Source organism: Prionailurus bengalensis, chromosome D1, assembly GCF_016509475.1.
Source record: "Prionailurus bengalensis isolate Pbe53 chromosome D1, Fcat_Pben_1.1_paternal_pri, whole genome shotgun sequence".
NCBI classification, from domain to species: Eukaryota; Metazoa; Chordata; class Mammalia; order Carnivora; family Felidae; genus Prionailurus; species Prionailurus bengalensis.
In genome coordinates, this window is record NC_057346.1 from 64,452,470 (window position 1) to 64,474,133 (window position 21,664).

At 39.3% G+C, this 21,664-nt stretch overlaps 1 protein-coding gene across 1 annotated transcript; it reads right to left on the reverse strand.

Moving 5' to 3' along the window:
- Positions 1–1,162: 1,162 nt before the first annotated feature.
- Positions 1,163–17,089, reverse strand: ZNF214 (zinc finger protein 214). The gene is made up of 4 exons (XM_043580538.1): positions 16,827–17,089; positions 15,697–15,785; positions 4,210–4,371; positions 1,163–3,113 (listed from the first exon to the last, which is right to left on the reverse strand). Exons 3-4 carry the CDS (start codon positions 4,334–4,336, stop codon positions 1,417–1,419), a joined length of 1,824 nt encoding a protein of 607 aa, XP_043436473.1. The 5' UTR covers positions 4,337–4,371; positions 15,697–15,785; positions 16,827–17,089; the 3' UTR covers positions 1,163–1,416.
- Between the last annotated feature and the right edge of the window lie 4,575 nt (positions 17,090–21,664).

Here is a 21,664-nt window from a genome sequence, read left to right on the forward strand (position 1 = left end):
CACCAATTGTTTTGACAATTTCTCCAGGAGACTGCAAGAGCTGATTTTCAGGGCTATCGATTTTTAACTCTTCACAATGGTTTTATTTCTTTGGTACTGTAATCGCTGTTATTTCCCTGAACAGGTCCCCTTAATTTAGTTTCTCTTGGGCAGTGATATCTAAACATGTTTATATTATGAGTAGTTAGGACTTGTGTATTCCTACTGACTACTCCATTTTATAATGGCCAAATTCTCTCCTCTTACATCATTAGCTTATTCAATTTTGCACATAGCTCTGAGTTCAGTTCTGCTTCCAGCAGCGATTTCTCTATTACCACTTTGTTCTACTGAGATTAAATCAGAGTCTACTGCTTAAATCTCTAATTCTGAACAGATCTGAACAGATCTAGCATTCACTTTTTAAAATTTTTTTTATTTCTGAGACAGAGACAGAGCATGAGTGGGGGAGGGGCAGAGAGAGGGAGACACGGAATCAGAAGCAGGCTCCAGGCTCCAAGCTGTCAGCACAGAGCCAGATGTGGGGCTCGAACTCACAGACCACGAGATCATAACCTGAGCCGAAGCTGGACGCTCAACCGACTGAGCCACCCAGGTGCCCCATCTAGCATTCACTTCTATCAGCTTTTATCAACATCTTTCACCCCTTATTTAGACACATTAAATTTTGCATTTCTTGTTACGTGGTGTCTGAATCTATGAATAAATGTGGAAACCTGGGGAGAGGGGTACCTGGGAAGGGGGACGTGTGAAAGTGCACCTCAAATGCAGCACAGCACCCCTGTAACAAAAGAATGGTTCCTGGCTTTTCTGAGTGACAGAGATAACATCTCTACGACATCCTATCTCAGATAAAGGGTCATGCAATGTTTTCTTACCTTATGTCATAAGCAACTGAATTGTACTGGCCCTGTAGTTAATGCTTCCACATTTGAGCAATAGGTTATCTACCAGTTAAGTTTCAAGTTTTGTGTTTTTTTCCTGTGGTTTCCTAGGGACTTTACAGGGAGTCAAGATGCTGTTTCATAGCTAGCTAGCCAATTTCCATTCAAACCAAAGTGTAAGTAAATGTTTTGAAGTCAGTGAAAATACAAAGTTAAATATACAGTATGATTTCATGCACATAAAAATGTATAAAAAAAGACTAGAACAGGATGAAGAGTTTTCTTGAATCTTTCATATATTTTATAATGGCTATGTATAATATTAATAGAAAAAGTAAATACACTTTAATTTTAAATACATAGGCATCCTCCTAAGGATTTCTTCTTGAAGCAAATGCTTCTTAGTGGGAGTTAGGGAAAACTATAAACGTTGCTTGGGATTACTTGGGTTATTTATAGAATTTTCTTCCCAGCAGCATTTATTGGGCTTAAAGTTAAGCTTTGATTAAAGCGGTTAACTAAATGAACATAATTATAAGCTTTCCTGTCCGTGATTATTGTGAAGATGTGAATTCGGATCAAATCCCTTATAATACTCATGGCATTTATAAGGTTTCTCTCCTGTGTGGACTCTTTGATGAATTCGAAGAGCTGAGCTATGACCAAAACCCTTGCCGCACTTAGCACATTGATAAGGCTTCTCTCCTGTGTGGACCCTCTGATGGATGTGAAGATTAGAGCTGTGACTAAAGCCCTTTCCACAATCATCACATTTATAGGGCTTTTCTCCTGTGTGGACTCTCTGATGAATGAGAAGATGTGAACGCTGACTGAATCCCTTACCACACTGTTCGCATTTATAGGGTTTCTCTCCAGTGTGTACTCTTTGATGAGTGTGAAGCTTTGAACTCTTGCTGAAGCCCTTCCCACATTCATGACAAGTATAGGGTTTCTCCCCTGTATGGACCCTCTGATGGATGCGAAGATCAGAGCTGTGACTAAAGTCTTTCCCACAGTCATCACATTTGTAAGGCTTCTCTCCTGTATGTACTCTCTGATGAATCTGGAGATTTGAGCGCTGGGTAAAGCCCTTACCACAGTCATCACATTTATAGGACTTCTCTCCTGTGTGGACTAACTGATGAATTCGAAGATTTGAGCTCTGACTGAAGCCCTTACCACACTCATCACACTTATATGGTTTCTCTCCTGTATGGACTCTCTGATGAACGTGAAGCACTGAACTCCGACTAAAACTCTTACCACACTGATCACACTTAAAAGGCTTCTCTCCTATGTGAAGTCTCTGGTGAATGTGAAGTAATGAATTTCTACTGAGGTCCTTACCACACTCAAATTTATAGAGTTTCTCTTCTTTATGGACTCTTTGATGATTGTGAAGGCTAGAGATCTGACTGAAGCTCTTACCACACATGTGGCATATATAAGAAACCTCCCCTGTGCAGACTCTCTGATGAAAGTGAACACCTAAGCTCTGACTGAAGTTACCATCAACTTCATCACATCCATACAGCTTCTTACCTATGTGAATTCTTGGATGTCTATATAGGTCTGATCTCTGAGAGAAGCATGCTGTGCTGATGGAGCACTGATAGAACTTTTCTCCAAGTTGATTTCTCTTGTGGAGAACACACTGCGAGTTCCAATAATAAATTTCTTTGCATTTATTACATCCACAGTATTTCTCTTCCATAGAGTCTTTCAGTAAGTCATGTTGATATATCTCCCCAATGTACTCTGGACGGGCTTCCCCTGTTGAGACACAAGAATGCTGAACTATGAGCTTCTGTTCTTTTTCCATAGAGAGATTTTTCTTAGATATGCCAAGATGGCATCTGCTTCCTTGAAAACCATGTGACTCATTCATGTAGATCTCTCTAGCATAGTCTTGAGGGGTGTGTTTTGTTTCTAAGGACTGCCAGGGTATAAACTTTGTATATTTTAAGTTCCTGGGACTTCTGCCTTCAAAAGTCAGCTCATAGTTCCCATACCCTGGTACTTGCGTGGAGAGTATCAACCATTCTTGATGGTGGGAAAGGTCTTGTTGCTTGAGGTCTTTGGAATCTATTCCTTGGATGGTTTCCACATAGCTTCTATTCTTACATATCTGAGTGCTGGCACTCCTCCAGCCTTGCCAGCAGGGATGATTTTCATGTTCTAAATATCTGAATCTTTCTTCTTGGGGTTTGTAACTCTCTTTCCAGTTTCCTAGAAGAATAAGCAGATTATCCAGTGGTGAGATGAAGGTGGTGTTAAAAAATTTCCAAGTATCTCACTGACCTCCAGAAATATATGTGTACCTAGAAAGAAGGATTAGGACTTAGGATTTAGGCCTGAAATTCATGTGTTTGTTTATTCAAATGTGAATCCCTTCATTCACTTATTCATTCAATCCATAGATGTATCCTAAGCATCTACTACTACCACGTACTGTTAGAAATCAAAAAATAAGGCTGACTGCTTCATGGAAATCATCTTAAAAACAGATTTAATTAGATTACTCTATTTGGGCATTGTTATGAGAAATAAAATATTTCTATTTTTCTGTTCTAGCATAGTATGATAGATTGTGTGAAAAAATGGCTGTATTAATTCTGTACCTCTGCGTGTTCCCCTTCCATGCTGACTTTAGCTGGGCTATACATTTTGCTTTCTTTACTGGGACAATAGCAAAAGTGATACAAGCAGACTTGAAAGTGCTTGTACACTGGGGCTTGTCCTCTCTCTTGCTGGTTTTGAAAATTCTGTGACCACCAATATGTAAACAAGCCTGGGCTAGCCTGCTTGAAGAAGGATGTATGGTCAACACATCTCCATTATCCCTACTAATATCGACCCACTGCCAGACATGTGAGTCAGACTGTCCAGCCTCATTTTAGACCATCCAGCCCCAGTCAAATCACTCTATGATAGAAGTTCCATCTAACCAATGAGAATCATGGAAAATAATAAGGTTTGTTTTAAGTCACTAGTTTGAGGTAGTTTGTTATATAGCAAAAGCTAACTTGTACAAATAGTATGAAGAGAGAACAAATTTAGAACCACACAGAATGAATTATGTGTGGAGATCTGTATTTTAAGTGAATTCCAGAAAATAAGAATAATCACAAATACCTATCAATACATAGCCTGGGTGTCTTAGAAGATGTCTTGCTCTATCTTCTATCTGTCATCTGATTTAAGACCCATTTCTGAGGATACTTCTCCTATCTCGATACAATACCTAGACAAAGAACCAAAATACTCAACAAAACTGGTCCCAGAAGAAACTAACTCTATTACCTAAGAGCTGGGATAACTTTACCTACTGACATGACATTTGTGTAGTTCTCCCACATGACCTCTCTGTAGAGCTTTTTTTGAGAAGAATCCAGGAATTTCCACTCCTCCCAAGTGAAAATAACAGTCACATCTTCAAATGTTACTGCCATCTGGTCAAAGATCAGATTTTCCAGGAAGAAGAGATCTAAATGAGAAGATGGACAAAGCAAAAGCCATTCAGCACGTAATGTAAGTAACAAAGCAAATAAAAAAATAAAGAACTTTAATAATGAAGAAAAACAAGAAAGGTAAGAGGAGACATAACAATAGCGGATGGCTAAATAATGTATCCAGTCACTGAAGCCAGATACCCGGCTTTCCATCTTAAGAAACATTTATATAGCATCTGTCTGCTAACCACTGGGCTAAGTACTTCACATATTATTTTAAGTAGTCCTCACAGTGACCCTCTCGTAGATACAATTATCATCCCTATTTTAAAAATTAGTAAATAATAGTTGAAAAACTTAAGTCAATTCCCCCCAACCCTTTTTATTCTGGAAATGTTCATCTTCCTGCTCCAATCTGGGCTGGCTATTCTTTTTAGTGCTCCATTTTCAAGATTATATGATTCTTCCTCTTTTGAGAATTACTCCATTAATTAGGAGGCACAGGCCCAAATTAGTTCAATCAAGTTTATGAATGGTAAGTCCACGGCCACTGAAAAAAGCAAAGGTGAGACACAGACAAGGTTTTCAAGATACACTTTTGGTTTAAAGGAGAGTCTCCAAGCATGGTTACACTGCATGTTTGAAGTCCTTGTCATCATTCACGTGGCTGGGTATTGAATTCTAGAGCAAAAAGAATTTGTCTCAGAATCGTTTCACTGTTCATAAGCCTTCATTGTTGTTTCTAAGACTTTTTGTTTGTTTAATTCCTTTGCAACCAACTTTTTCTTTCTTTTCTGGAAATACTTTAGGATCCTCTTTTTTGACTGACCCTCTGCTTCCAATGTTAAAGATGTATCCTCAGCTTCCCTGAAGTTCACAGGGCTCATCAAATTCTTCTTATGCTTATTCCCCTGTGGAGCATTCCAGGATGGAATGTCTTTAGCCCTATGCAGCTCTTCCCACTGTTGCTCCTGTTGCCTTCCAAGTTACTGTTGAAATTTCTCATTTGCTAATGGCTCTTTACTTCATCATTTTTTTTTAGTTTTTTATCATCATGCAGTTTTAGAAAGAAGAGATAAATGTATGTATTCAGACTGCCTAAAAATACTTCTCTTAGTGGAAAGAACAGCTCATAAGTTGGTTATGTGACACATTTCTTTGATGACATATTCTCAATTCGAAAATTCAATTAAAAATGTTTAGTAAATACTACAATAAAGAAAATACATACTTTTAATGGAGGAAAACTAGAATATCATGACCATCAAGTCATTATAATCATAGCAGTTAAATACCAAAGGTTATGTGAAAAGGGCCGTTATCTCATTTACTATGACAACAATCCTAGAAGGTATAATTATCAACACTAAAGGAATAAGGAAACCAACATTTAAATGTCTTTTTTCTGATGTTTATTTATTTTTGAGGGGGGGGGGGAGGGCAGAGAGAGAGAGGGAGACTGAGGATTCAAAGCAGGCTCTGTCCTGAGATTGGAGGGCCCTAACACTGGGCTCGAACTCATGGATCATCATGACCTAAACCAAAGTCAGATGCTTAGCCAGCCAACTGAGCCACCCAGGTGCCCCAGAAACCAACATTTAGCAAGATTAAGTAACTTGTATAAGGCCATTCAGCTGCAAAATAGTGGTTTTTAAACCCAGGCCTACTGTAAAAGAAGTAAAACACAACTTGGTGAAGGGTTGTAAATCAAGATTTCCATGTACATCCTTATTGTGTTAACAAAAGGACAGAAGGAAGAGGTATTGAAATATTCAAGGATTTCAAAGTATACCACCCAGGTACTGTTTTCCAAAAAACCTACATGAAAATCCATGTGTCAACAATAAAATATTAACCACAAATAAGAACTCAAGAATGAGAAAATTCAATGCTGTTCATTTTTAAATGTTTATAACATAAATGTTAAAAGAGAAGTAACTTAACTTAAAAACAGATAGTTTTTACTGTGTCCTTTCTGACCTTTATTCATTCATACACACAAACATACATACACACCCCACTGAAATTTTCTCTTAACAAAGACATGACAATTCTGGTTTGCATTTCTCATGTAATATATAATGTACAACTTCACATTTCAGTACATATATACGTCCACCTTATTTGTGGTAGTTTTAAAATATGTCCACAAATTATATGATTCCCTTCCCTCCAAGAAGTGTTCCCGACACCTTGAAAGTGGACTGGACTTAGGGACTCACTTCTGACGAATATTACATAAAAAAACAGAAGGGGAAGAAGACATGGTATGCAACTTTCAAGACTAGCTCTTAAGGGCACTGCAGCTTCCTCCTTACCCTTTTTCTTAGATCACTCTCTCTTGAAGAAGCTACCTTCTATGTGGTGAAAATACTTAGGAGCCTTGAACAGGACATGTGGCGAGGAATTGAGGCTTCTGTCCTCAGTGTGAAATGAGGCATTCTGCCAACAGCCACATGAATGAAACATCTTAGAAGATCCTCCGGCCCCAGTGAAACCTTCTGATAACTGCAGTCCTGCTGACAGCTTGACTGCAGCCCCGTGCGAGACCCTGGGTTGGGACCACACAGCTATGCTGCTCCCAGATTCCTGACCCTTAGAAACTGAGTGACATGAAAAAATGTGTGTTATTTTAAACTGCAATAAATAAATAACATACTATTGTTCTACCAAGCATTCTGTTAGCGGTTAATTACTATTACAGTCAAATTGTTTTAGAAAAGAGAAAGTGAAAATTGCTAGCTCATTATGTGGCTAGTGTAATCTTCACTCCAGGAGCAGATAAAGACAATATCAAAAAGTAAAATTACAATCCCATTTGTAAATTTTATAAATCTATAAAAATCCTAAATAAAGTATTAACTAATTGAATTCAGGAATATATTAAAAATATGAATCATGATTACACATGGTTTATTACAGGAAGGAAGGACAGTTCAACATGATAGAGAAAAATCTATCAACATAATTCACTATATTAATAGACTATAGAAGAAAACCATAATTAGCTGATGCAGAAAAATCATGTGATAAAGTTCATAATGTTCAACACCTATATATGATCTTTAAAAACTTTCAACGGGGCGGGGGGGGGGGGGTACGCACCTGGGTAGCTCAGTCGGTTGGTTGAGCTTTCGACTTCGGCTCAGGTCATGATCTCATAGTCTGTGAGTTTAAGCCCCGCATCGGGCTCTGTGCCGACAGCTCAGAGCCTGGAGCCTGCTTCAGATTCTGAGTCTCTCTCTCTGCCCCTCCCAACTCACGCTCTGTCTATCTCAAAGATAAATATTAAAAAAAAAAAAAAAATTAAAAACTTTCAGCAAGGGCGCCAGGGTGGCTCAGTTGGTTAAGCCTCTGACTCTTTATTTCAGCTCAGGTCATGATCTCATGGTTTGTGAGTTCAAGCCCCATATTGGGCTCTGCACTGTCAGAGCTTGGGATTCTCTCTCTGTCTCTTGTTCTGCCCCCCTCCCCTGCTCATGCTGTCTATCTCTGTCTCTGTCTCTCAAAATAGGCAAATAAACTTTTAAAAAAATTTAATAAAAATAAAGTAAAATAAACACTTTTAGCAAAGTAGAAATAAACTCCCTAAATTCGTAAAGGTTACATATTAGGAACCTTCATCAAAATCAGAACTTGAATGTAGAATCTTTGTATGTGTTCCTTTTATTATGGTAAACAAGAATGACTACCATTACTGTTGCTTTCAACATAGTACCAAAGGTCTGACAAATACTATAAGAAAATGAAACAAGAGGCATAAGAATTAGAAGTAAAAACAAAAAGTAATTATTTGCATATGTTATTGCAATCTATGTAGAAAAATGAACAGTATTCAAATAAACCACAAACTAAATAGAGAGCTCAGCAAAATTACCAGATACAATAAAATGACAGCATAATTGTATCAGCAATCAACTACTAGAAAATAGAGGGTATAGGGGTACCTGGGTGGCTCAGTAGGTTAAGCATCCGACTTCAGTTCAGGTCATGATCTAGCAGTTTGTGAGTTTGAGCCCACATTGGGCTCTGTGCTGACAGCTTGGAGCCTAGAGCCTGCTTTGGATTCTGTGTCTCCCTCTCTCACTGCCCCTCCCCCGCTCGTGCTTGCTGGTTCTCTCAAAAATAAATAAACGTTAACAAAAATAGTATCCACAAAAAAGCAAAACAAAAACAAAAAACCACTATCTTAACCAAGAACATAAAGAAATCTTTGAAGAAAATTTTTAAATTCCAATAAACAGAAAGAAGATGATCTAAATAAAGAAGAAGCATACTTCCATGTTCTTGGATGGGTTGAATTAAATTCAATATACCCCCAAATTTCCAGCTGGATTTTTTAAGGAACACAATATACTTTTTCCCCTAAAATTTACAGGGAAGGAAAAGAAGTCTATAAAGACTTAAGTAAACCAAGCAGGAAGACTTGCCCTACCAGATAGTGACATACCACGAAACTACAACATTAAATCAAAACTGAAAAAAGACCAGTAGAACAGCATGGAAGACTCAGAGACTGTGTTTGTTTATATATGAAAACACATTAACAATAAAGATGGCATTAAACATAAAAGGAAAGAATGGATTATTTACTATATGGTGTTGTGAAAACTGATTAACTATATGAGAAAACATAAACATGGATTCCAACTTAGTATCATATACAATGTGAACACTAGATAGATTAAAAAAGGGAAATCAATAAAGAAAATGGTGGAACTGAAAAACATTTACTATTATGAAGTGAATCCAAGAGCCAGTTCTTTGGAAGAAAAATATTAACAATAAAATAGATAAATTACCAGATAGCTAGCCAAAGGGGGAAAAAAGGAGTGAGCATAAATAGAAAAAAGTTAGAACTGACATTGGGGAAGTGGGAACAGATACAAATTTAACTGAATGTGGGACGCCTGGGTGGCTCAGTCGGTTAAGTGTCCGACTCTCAGTTTCAGCTCAGGTCATGATCTCACAGTTTCGTGGGTTTGAGCCTTGCATCAGACTCTGTGCCGGCAGCGCACAGCCTGCTTGGGATTCTCTCTCTCCCTCTCTCTCTGCCCCTCCCCCACTCATGCTGTCTCTGTCTCTCTCAAAATAAATAAACTTGAAAACTTAAAATTAACTGAATGTTAGGTGGGCACTTTCTACAGCTCTTTTAAAAATTAATCTTAATAGAAACAGGAAGTATATTTTTTTCCTAGAAAACCATTCAACAAGTCCTAAAGAAAAAACACCTGAACAGATCAGCTATATGAAAGAAATTGCTCAAGTTACCAAAGAACTATAGCCTTCAAAAATAACTGACCCAAATGTTTTCTAACATAAATTCTCTCAAATTTTCAAGGAACAGAATATTCAAAGTTATTAAATTATTCCAAATCATATAGAAAAACTATCAAAACTTTTAAGACATTGAGGAAAACATTGAGACAGTAAAAGTCAGAAAACTATAGATCTATACTGTGTTACTAATGAATACTGATATAAACTTCAAGGATAAAGTAAAATATAAGGCTAATAAAATCCAGCAACACCTATATTTATAACATACTGCCATACTACCACTATTATCTTATTTTTTTACAGTTTCTCTGGAATTCAGGAATGGCTTGGCTGGGCAGTTCTAGTTCAGATCCCTCAGGAGATTGTTGAGTTGTCGACAGGAGCAGCAATTACTTTTTTTTTAGAGGCTTGCTTGATTCGGCTGGAGGATTCATTTTCAGGGTGGCTCACTCACAAGGCTGGCAGGCTGGTTGTGACTGTTGATGGAAGATCTTAGTTTCTTTGCATTTGTTCACATGGCCTAGGCTACCTCTCAATGTAGAGGCAAGCAAAAGCTGTGTCCTTTCTATGACTTAGCTTTGGAAGTCACATAGCATCACTTCTGCAATACTCTACTGATTGAGGTAATCATAAACCCCAGCCAGATTTGAGAAGAGGGGACACAGATCCTACTTTTTGGTGGTAAGAGTGTAAGTCACATTGTAAGATGAGCATGAAGAGTCCAATATGTTACAGGTGTGGTCATCTTTAGAAAATGCAGACGCAATCTGCTACAATATCAAAGCAAATTGTAGCATGACAGAATGGTGCTTTATTTTAAAAGGTAAACAAAGGAAGGCCCAAATGAAGAAAATATTAACTATAAACTGTCATAACAATGTTAAATAAGAAAAGCCATATATTTTAATCAGTGCCAAAAAGGTACTTCTTAAAATTCGGTATGGATCCTTCATTTAAAACTACAAACAAATCAAGTTAGCAAAATAAAAATAAAGACATGCAAATATATCTCAAATCCAAAAGTAAAACATTAAAGGCATACCCAATAAGACTGGAAACTTGACAAAGATACTGCAAATTCACTATATTTAAACCACTGATGAAACCAGTTCCCAAAGCAAGTAGAGGGTATGGTATATGGGAAACCAAAGAAAATCAATTGAAAATTATTAATAATTATAAGGGAAGTCAATTCTAATACTAGGTTTGTACCCTAGAAAACAAACACATGTATGCCAGAAGATACATACAACAAGTTTTTCAGTATATCAAAAAGACTGGAAGCAAAACAAAAGGCCCAACAACAGTAGGATGGATAAATAAGTTGTTGGTCATACTGTGAAAGCATACACAACAGTTAAAAAAAACTTTAGGTACATGAATCAACATGGATACACTGTAAAAATCTAACATTATACTAAAGAAGCTATTCACAGAATAGTTATATAGAGTCCATTTATATAAAACTAAAAAAAATAGGTAAGGAATAATAAACATAACATTTAAGATAGCAGTTGCCTCTCTAGGAAAAGGAGGGAATGAAATTGTGGGGTTAGCAGGGTGGCTTTTAAAAGTATTTGCTGGTCTAGGGGCCCCTGGGTGGCTCAGTCGGTTAAGCACATCTAACTTCGGCTCAGGTCATGATCTCGCGGTTTGTGTGTTTGAGCCCCACATCGGGTTCTGTGCTGACAGCTCAGAGCCTGGAGACTGTTTCAGATTCTGTGTCTCCCTCTCTCTGCCCCTTCCCCACTTGCACTCTGTTTCTCTGACTCAAAAACAAACAAACATTAAAAAAAATTAAAAGTATTTTCTGGTCTAGATGGTGGGCATTCATGTTATTATATTTTAATTTATACATATATGTTTTAGTATGTTCTTTTGCATGTATGAATGCATCACAATAAAAGTTCAAATTAAGTAACCATGTGAAGTTCAGACATATAGTCATTAAAAGTTATTTGTAAAACGACATTTACAATACCAATTAAAAAATAAAATTCCTGGGATGCCTGGCTGACTTAGCTGGTTAAGTGTCTGACTCTTGATTTTAGCTCAGGTCATGATCTCATGGTTTGTAAGTTTAAGCCCAGCACCAGGCTCTGTGCTGACAGTATAGAGCCTGCTTGGGATTCTGTCTCCCTTTCTCTGCCCCTCCCCTGCTCACAATCTCTCTCTCTCTCTCAAAAATAAATAAACAAAAACATTAAAAAATATATAAATTCCTAAAAGCTTAACAAAAATACTCAGAACCTAGATAAATGTAGCTTTTAAATTTAGAAAGCACTCCTCAATCTTAGGTAGGAGAAATAAACATAATTTTGTTCTCATTAAACTTATCTACATATTCAATGATACTTACAGGTTTGGGGGTGGGTCTGAGAAACTGATTTTCAAATACTTTTGTGGGAGAAAGAAAAACCATTACTAAAAAGAAATGACACCCAAAAAACAAATAATCCAGTGAAGAAATGGGCAAAAGACATGAATAGACACTTTTCCAAAGAAGACATCCAGATGGCTAAAAGACACATGAAAACATGCTCAACATCACTCACCATCAGGGAAATACAAATCAAAACCATAATCAGTTACCACCTCACGCCTGTCACAGAGGCTAAAACTAACAACTCAGGCAACAACAGATGTTGGCGAGGATGCGGAAAAAGAGGATCCCTTTTGCACTGCTGGTGGGAATGCAAACTGGAACAGCCACTCTGGAGACGAGTGTGGAGGTTCCTCAAAAAATTAAAAACAGAACTACCCTACAACCCAGCAATTGCACTACTAGATATTTATCCAAAGGATACAGTAGTGCTGTTTCGAACCGGCACATGCACCCAAATGTTTATAGCAGCACTATCAACAATAGCCAAAGTATGGAAAGAGTCCAAATGACCATTAATAGATAAATGGATAAAGAAGATGTGGTGTGTGTGTGTGTATGTGTGTGTGCATATGTGTGTGTGTATGTGTATAATGGAATATTACCTGACAATCAAAAAGAATGAAATCTTGCCATTTGCAACTACGTGGATGGAACTAGAGTTTATTGTGCTAAGCAAAATTAGAGAAAGACAAATATCATATGACTTCACTCATATGTGGAATCTAAGATACAAAACATATGAACATAAAGGAAAAGAAGCAAAAGTAATATAAAAAGAGGGAGAGGGACAAAACATAAGAGACTCTTAAATATAGAGAACAAACTGAGGGTTGCTGGAGGAAGTGTGGGTGGAGGGATGGGCTAAATGGGCAAGGGGCATTAGGGAGTACACTTGTTGGGATGAGCACTGCATATTATATGTAGGGGATGAATCACTGGATTCTACTCCTGAAATCATTATTGTACTATATCATAACTAACTTGGATGTAAAGTAAAAAAAAAAAAAAAAAAAAGAAGAATTAAAATAAAAAAATGAGAGGAGACTAACCCAGTGGCATATTAAAACTCTGTAACTCTGTAATTATAACACCATGAGGTTGACACAGGAATAGACAAGATCAATACAAAAGAATAAAAATCTGGAAATGGACCCAAATATAGCAGGGAATTCAAACATGATAAAGGTAATATCAAATTTGTGGGGATAAGATGGCTTATATATGGTGCTGGGATATCTGACTAGCCATTGGCCAAAAAAATATATTAAACTAGATTCCCTGCTCAATTCTTATGTTTTAGTGACTAGAAATAGTTTTACATTATATTGTAAATAATAACTAACATAATAGCAACCAATTCTTACTGATTCTATTTGTCCACCACTGTGCTGGGTTTTACGTATTTGACCTTATTTAACCTTCTTAACCCTACTAAGTTCTATTTCCCCACTTCAGAGATGAGAAACTGGTTAGGTAATGCAATCTAATTCACGTAACTGAGAAGTGGCAGAAGCATGAAACAAGCTTAGATAGTGGACCCAGAGCCTGTATTTTGACCAATATTCTATATTAAAAAAAACATACTGAAAGGTTAATATATTCAATATCTAAAACTTACAAGTAACTTTTACTTCCTTTTTTCCCAAAATGGGCTATCTTCCTTCCTTTTATCCTTAAATGAGGAAAAAGAAAGGCTAAATTCCTCTTCATTGCCCATTAAATGCACTATATATATACAGGAACAAAATTAAATACACGTCGATAGCAGAATTGAGAGATGGGTCCATGAAACAGGACAGCCCCAAAAGTGATCTGTGTGTACAACTGTGTATGTGTGTGTATATGTAATGAAGTTAGTAATTTGGTATATAAACAAGTAGCACTACAACCAATGGAGAAAGTAAACGTTGTAAGAAAAATAAGAAAGTGGGAGGTGGGAAAGAATGTTTAAGTTCTATCATTTCTCACACCAAAACAAATACCTGAAAGGCTTCAGAGTTAAACTTTTAAAATACTTGAAACTATAAAAAAAAAATTGAGGAAAATGAAAGTAATTATGTATTAGATTTGAGGGTGAAGAAGAGCTCTCAGAGCATAAAATTGTATTAATGAAAAGAAATAAAATTTCACTCTATACAGATTTGAAACTTACATGAATAAGTCCCAAAAGGCAAATGACAAAAGGGAGAAATATAGCAATTAGCAAATGGTTTGTATCTTTTACATACAAAGAATACTTTTCATCAAATAGAAACAAAAAATTCAGTAGGAAAAAAAAGTAATGCATGTCAAGAGGCATACATTATTTATGTCAAAGAAAGAATGCAAATGACCAGTAAATGCATGTAAAAAATAGTCAACCTTTCTAAAGATTAAAGGGATGCAATTAAAGGCAAAATCTTAAATACTCAAAGCTGGTGAAGGTTCAGAGAGAGAGGACCTTTCATCAAATGGTTACAGAAGTTAATTCATGTAGTATTTCTAAAAAAGTTTTTCAAAAGCCTAAAATATAGACATTATATTCTTTGGCTCTGTTATCCTATTTCTCCAAGTGTATCTTGAAAGACATAAAGAGAGATACACTTAATAAATTATGTATAAAAATATTTAATAGAAAATGTTTATGAACAGCAAAATATTGAGAATTACTTTAACTTTTCCCCAAAAAAGAAAATTTAAAGTACATATAGCTGGAAGGGAACATATATACCTAGAGTACAGTACACATACCTGGAATGGAATACTAGATAGTCTTAAAAACTCATGTTACCAAAAAACATTTGAAAAAATGTCAATTATATGTTAAATGAAAAAAATTATACAAAAACTGGCCATCCATAATTCAACAAATATTCAATGAGTGCTTACTCATGCCATGCACAGTTCTATGTACTGAAAATGTTCTCTGCCTTCATGGAGCCTATTTCTCATGTTCAAATTTTTTTTATATATGCTAATCTACATATATGCATGTTAGATTACCTATGTGTCTACTTTTGTACATATGTGTACATATTAGTGTTTTTACAGGTTAGTATGTATTTGTATCGAATATTAGATAAAAGACTATAAGTAAATAGATCCAAATGTCAGTAATGGCTGCCTCTGGTTGATGTGCAGGGGACTGAGTGGTGCACAAGAATAAGTAACCAATTAAACATAAATAGCATAGCTTTCCACAATGTGACCTCACCTTATACATGCATACTTAGGTTCTACTGTAACTAGCTCTGTTTTCTTAGTTTTCCCCTCAATTTCTGCCTGAGACTAAATGATGATCTTCCCATCTAGAATACTACCTTCCTGTTCATGATGATTTTTTCAAACCTGAGTTTCTATTCCTGTCTTTTGAGTGCCACTCATTCTAACACGTTAATGTTTGCTAACTTGAGAAATTATTATTGACCTCATATGGTTTATCTCCTCAGTGTTCAGAAAAAAATTCTTATATTTCTTGATCTCAGAGCATCAAGAACGGTACAAATTTTACAGTAGACCTGAATGACTGGCTGAATAAATGAGTAAATGTTGGGAAAAGACACTGGGTGGGAATAGGAGGGTTGGAAGTTTGTCAGCCAAGTGAGGAACATTTTCTACTCTGGTTCATCCATCCCCACTGCCACTTCCACTATTCCCACCACCTATGGATAATTCCAGGGGTATTTTATAAATAAGAAAAGACATTCCTACTCACCTGGGATCAGACTATGAAGAAAATAGTGAACATTGCTTCCTCCTTTATGCTCCTCTTTTAGGGAAGGGTGGAGTTTTGAGGAGTCTGAGCTGAGGGAGAAGAAAGGAGGAATGAAAGACTGGGCATGCCTTGCAATCATCCCCACATACTAACTGGGTGTGACCCCCAAACCTCCTAGAAAGAGGCCAGAAAGAACACAAGAACGTTTCTGTTCCTTTTCAAGGGCCAGATAGGAGAGTTATGAGAACTGGAACCAGGACTTAATTTCTGAACCTTTAAAAACTTCAAAGGTACAATTCTTGTTTGGGCATGAAAACAGAATTTGATCTCACAGTCCCTCCAGGGATGCAGATGCTCTCTAATGTAATTTAACCTCTCTGAGCCCCAAGGCTTTCCTAATTAATTATTAACAAAAATAGTAAAATAATAGAAATAGGGCACTTATTTTCTATTCTTAAAGTATTTTTCTTATTTTGTTCAATCAGTAAAGTAGAAAGATAATTCCACTGCTCTTCTCTACTTAATACACAGAAATACTGGATTTACTATCAGAGTTCCTAGAATCTTACAGAACGGTCCCAGATCTAGCGTTCCCTGGACCTCATCAGTCTCTGTCACTAACCACTTGTAGAACTTTGAAAATGACCAAACTTCTAGACCTCCCAGGGCCTCACTTTCCTCACCTGTAAAATGGGGGCATGAGCCTTTGCTACCCGGGTCCTGCCTTGGTGATCACAGGTCCCTGGGGGAAATGATAAACAGTTAAGAGCCCTCTTTCTCTAGAAAGAAAAAAAAAAAAACAAACGATTCGTGGACGGCCCGAGAGAGCAGCATAGCTTTGGGCTCTCCCAACGCGCCACGGGCTGCCCGAGTGTTTTTGGATTCAGACACACAAATGGTTCTCAAGGAGCGGGATCTGCTCGCATCAGGGCCACGGATCTGCGTGGCCTCTGCTCCTGCAGCGCAGATGCGCGCGGCCTCCGTTCCACGTCCAGACCCCCGACCCGAGCTCCGCCCCAACACCTTCCAGTCCCAAGCACCCCGGTCCCGGGGTCAAAGCTGCCTCTGTCCTCCTCTCTCCTTCCCCTTAGTCGGTTTTAATTTGGGGAGGGCGACTGTGAAGGACCCACCTACACTGGTGTCTTCGGGATTTCTAAGCCGGGAGCCGCTTCTCGGCCCCACACCCTCCCTTTTCTGCCACTTTTTCTTCAGCCACAGCTCTCCCCGCTTCTGGCTCGGTGCTCCCGACAATCCGCGTCACTAGTGGAACCTCTGAGGGAGGACAGGACCGGCCCAAACAGTCCGTCTACACAAACAATGGCCGCAGCCCCGCTAGACCGAAAAGGAAGCCCTGGGCCTCCAAATAGACACTCGGAGTGTTTCCATGGAGACGGGAGGGGCGGGGCGGGAAAGGAAAGGAAAGGAAAGCGCCGGAGAACGTGGCTCCTGATTGGACCGAAGGCCCGGGACTCAGTTCGGCGGTCCGTCGCCGGCGTTCGGGCACCGGAGACCTGAGTTCTCCGAACTCTGCGTGGAGAATAGGACCGAGTCACCGCCCGCCCCCCCGCCCCGATGCTAACGAAATAGGGCTACTCTAGGTGCTTTTAGGGATTCTGGAAAGGCGGGGGGGGGGGGGGGGGGCTGGGGATTCAGGGAATGGAGCGGCCAGCCTCGAAGAATTCTGGGACCCTCACAACCCGCCAGTGCGGAACTCCCCAACACGAACCTGGGGAAACCCTTGCTGTCACTTCGCCTTTGGGGGGAGAGAGGTGGTTGCTCCCGCTGTCCTGAGCCCTCGGCAGAATAGGCACCCCACTAGCTCTGGCCCGAGCATTGTCTTTAAACTCCCGTTTGGAGTCGCGTACCCACAAAGAGGACCTTTTAAATTCCAGGTTACGGTTGCCCAGGACCCGCTGGGCTTCTGCTGACTCGGTAGAGGGGTCGCGCTTTCCTCCTTCCTCCCTCCTCTTTCTGCCAAGTCCCGGGCTCTCTGGAGACTCCTGGCAGAGAGGAGAAAGACAAGGTGGGGACCCAGGCGGAGCCGTGGGAAAGAGCTCTAGAAAGAGATCCAATCACCTGCTCTTCTATTATCTTGTTCAATGTTCTCTTAGGAAAATATTTTCATTTCCTTAGGCGCTTCTCCTCAAGCTTGGGCTGGATCAGTAGTATTCAAATATTGGTCAAGGAACGTTTTTTAGGGTAGTCTTTAAAAGCAAGGGACTCGTTGGATTCTATTCTGACCACACCACCCACTCAGGATGTGATCTTGGCTGAATAACAACCTTTTTGTGTCATCATTAAAATAGGCAGCATAATAATTTTTTTTACCGGCTTGTTGTTAGAATTAACTGAGTTAGTGTCGTCAAAATGCTTAAACTGGTCCCTGGCACATAGGAAGTACTCTATAAATGTTAACTATGTATTCACAGTTCAACGTTTAGCAGAAGTGGGTGGTCCAGGGCCTACCCGTCTGGCCTCCACTAGGAAATGAACACCTGAATTTCTTATGACTCCCAAGATCACCTTTTGAAAATCATTGTGTGGACCCCCTCTGGCTTACACATTCAGAAGTTATATGGCACAGAGCTTAAGAGCTTGGGTTTTGCTGTCTAAAAGAACTGACTTTAAACTCCGTGGTGTTACCCATTAAGTGATGTTGGACAAGTTATTTAATCTTTCACCCCCAGTTTTCTCGTGTGTAAGATGAAAATTTTAATAAGATTTTAGTTAAGATCCTGAATGCATAGACATTGACCAGTAAGAGCGAGCACTGAGGTGGGCTGCTCTCCCACACTGCTTCCAACTGGTAGAGTATTAGTCCTGATTGTTAAGGAATAGTGGGATAATCCATGCAATTTGCTTTTCAGCATTCCTGGCACATAAAAACATCAAATGTTAGCTGGCAATGTCACTCTTTATAGTCTCATTTTTAAAATGCACTTTTAGGGGCACCCGGGTGGCTCAGTTGGTTAAGGGTTTGACTTTGGCTCAGGTCATGATTTCACAGTTTGTGGGTTCAAGCCCTGTGTTGGGCTCAGTGCTGACAGCTCAGAGCCTGGAGCCTGCTTCAGATTCTGTATCTCCCTCTCTCTGCCCTTCCCCTGCTCACACTCTGTGTGTGTCTCTCTCTCAAAAATAAATAAACATTAAACAATTGAAAAAACAAAAGGATTCAGAGTCTGTATCACTCAGGCCCCTCCATCTGAAGAAACAGTTCAAGAAAGCACTCTAAACAAATAGCAAATAAAGATGGAAATAGAAAAGTTATGGGAAAGGAAACAGAGGAATTCATGATGTAAAATAAATATGAACCTAAAGTAACATATAATGCAATATATTATCAACCCATGTGCTTAAGGTGAATGGACTGAATTTTCTTATATAAAGGGAGAGACAGACTGTGTCAAGCAACAAAATCCAGGCATATGCTGTTTACAATAAACACCTGTGAGGTTGGTCGAAAAGCTACCAGGCAAACAAAAAGCAGAAATTTCAGTATTACAGAAAACTAATTGAAAGTTCAGAATCAAAGAGATGGATCTTATATATTGATAAAAGGCACAATTTACAAGGAAGCATAGTAGTATCAAACCTGCTAAATACATAAGGCAAAAATTTATAAATTCTGAGGACTTGATAAATACAATTCTGTGGGAAAATTCAGTACATTTGTGTCAGAATTAGATCTAGGAGAGAAAAGATAAGGTCCTACAGAAATTGAGTAATATAATTAAAAATCTTGATTTAAGAGGCATATAGAAACTTCTATCCCTAGAATAAAGAACATATTTTTGTGTCCATAGAAAATTAACAAAAATGAATTATGAGCTTTGTCATCCTCATCCATAGATGATGCATGTGCTTTTAATTGCCTTTATTATTTTCCCACCTTATTAGTGCAGTTTTACTAAGAATAGTGTCTCTCCTTCCAGCTGCAGGGGCATGAGGAGACATGTTAACATTTTTTCTAAGATGCTTTTTTGCTAGTAGTTATTAAGAAGTTTTGCATTTTCCATTTTATTATTGTGCACTTTAAGACAAAGAAGCCCCAAAAAATTAAACTGTAGCAAAATAGAGAAACAACAAAGCTGAATTATCTTTAATGATAATGCAATAAAGGCAAGTGATGCTCTTCCTCACAAAGGTGGCTTTTCATGACAAGGCTAAACCAAAAGGGAAAAGAAACAAAAAGGGTTTCACTGAAATGTATGACACTGGGGTGCCTGTGTGGCTCAGTTGGTTAAGCATGGGACTCCTGATTTCACCTCAGGTCATGATCTCATGGTTTGTGAGTTCGAGCCCCAAATGGGTCTCTGCACTGACAGTGCAGAGCCTGCTTGGGATTCTCTCTTTCCCTCTCTCTATGCTCCACCCACCTCTCAAAATAAATAAATTAACTTCAAAAAAATCTTTAAAATGTATTTATATTATACTTAAGTGCTTATGTAAAATTAAATATATCAGGTATATGTAAATTAAATGAAAATGGGGGGAAAAAAGTCGAATTCACTTTTACTAAGGCACAGTTTGGGACCCTCAGCTTCTGAAACTTATTTTAACCATCTCAGTTTATTTTCCATGTAATAAATGTGTTCTATTTAATGGTTTTATAAGCATGTTGGAAACGGTTTTGGAACCCAAACCTGTAACACTCCTAGCTTCTCCTAACATGTATGTACTTGCGAACTTTGGATGTTTTATTCCCAGCTAGAAAAGGTCCAGAAAACTGTGAGGCACGAAGCAGGTGCTCAGTAATTATATGGTTTACTGGATGGGTGAGTAAAGTGATGCTGCCTATTGGGGAAAGGTCGTCTGCAGCCAGGGTCCAACTCTCAGACCCCCCCCCCGGCGCACGTGTTCTTGGTTAACTGGAAAGGGAAGGAGTCACACGCCCGCACCAGTGCTGCGCTCAGAGGACACTAATCGCACACTATCCTCTAGGAGGAGCTGTGCCTACCAGGCGAGTCTGAGGCTCCTGTGGGGCGTGGGCGCGTGGGCGCAGTGCCCCCTCCGCCAGCCAATGGGAAAAGGGGCTCACCGGCCCGGCGGAGAAGTGTCGGCGCCTGGCGCAGCCCTCCACGTGTTTGCTCCAGCGCGCAGCTGCGTAGGGACCTCGCGCATAAAAAGTCCGAGTGAGCTCCCCATTTCACATCAAGCAGCAGGTACCTGTTAAGGCGTTTTTTTCACTTTTCGCCTTACCTCTTTGGCTCGTGGCTTTCAGCACTGGGATTTAACCCGCTCTTGACCCCCTCTGTGACCCTAGGTATGGAATGACCCTCCTCTTCCCCGGCGGTGTATTGCCCGTTTTAAACTAGCATGTTAGGTCCTGTGAGGGCCTTTTCAGCGCCCATATTCTTAGGGAAGACAGGGAAGGGAATGGAGACCCCGACCCGTGGTCCAGGAGGAGGAACCATCAGACCCCTCGGGTATAGAACGCGGTGGGCCTATGGACGCGGGCCGAACCGCCGAGAGAGACCACTTGCCCTTTGCGAGGCCGCGGTCACCCCGACCCCAGTGGGTACGTGGGTAAGGAGTCCGCTTCGGGTGGGGACCTTGTGTGGTCCTTAACTCGCGTGCAGCACCTGTTTCTTAACAGGTCAGGTGGTAGGAGTATGCTCACTTTCGTCATACCTGGTAAATAAAGGCACTCCTCTCACATCCCATCCCGGGAGCAGGTGTTTAGCCTTCAATCTGGAAATAATCTCTCCACCTGAGCTCTGCCGTTTTTCCTCTACTTTGTGCCCACTCTCAGCCCTTCATCCTACTGAAGGTGAAACAGCCACAAACTTTACAGACCCTGTGCTCCACGCTACCGGTTTCTCTCTCTCCTCCTTACTAGCAAAATTCTAGAAAGAATAGTGCATGCTTGCTCCCTGTACCAGTCACATCTACCCATAGTAGTGAGATTTTAAATAACTCCCAACCCTTGTCCCCTAGCAGTGACCTAAAATTGCCCTCTCTACAGTGG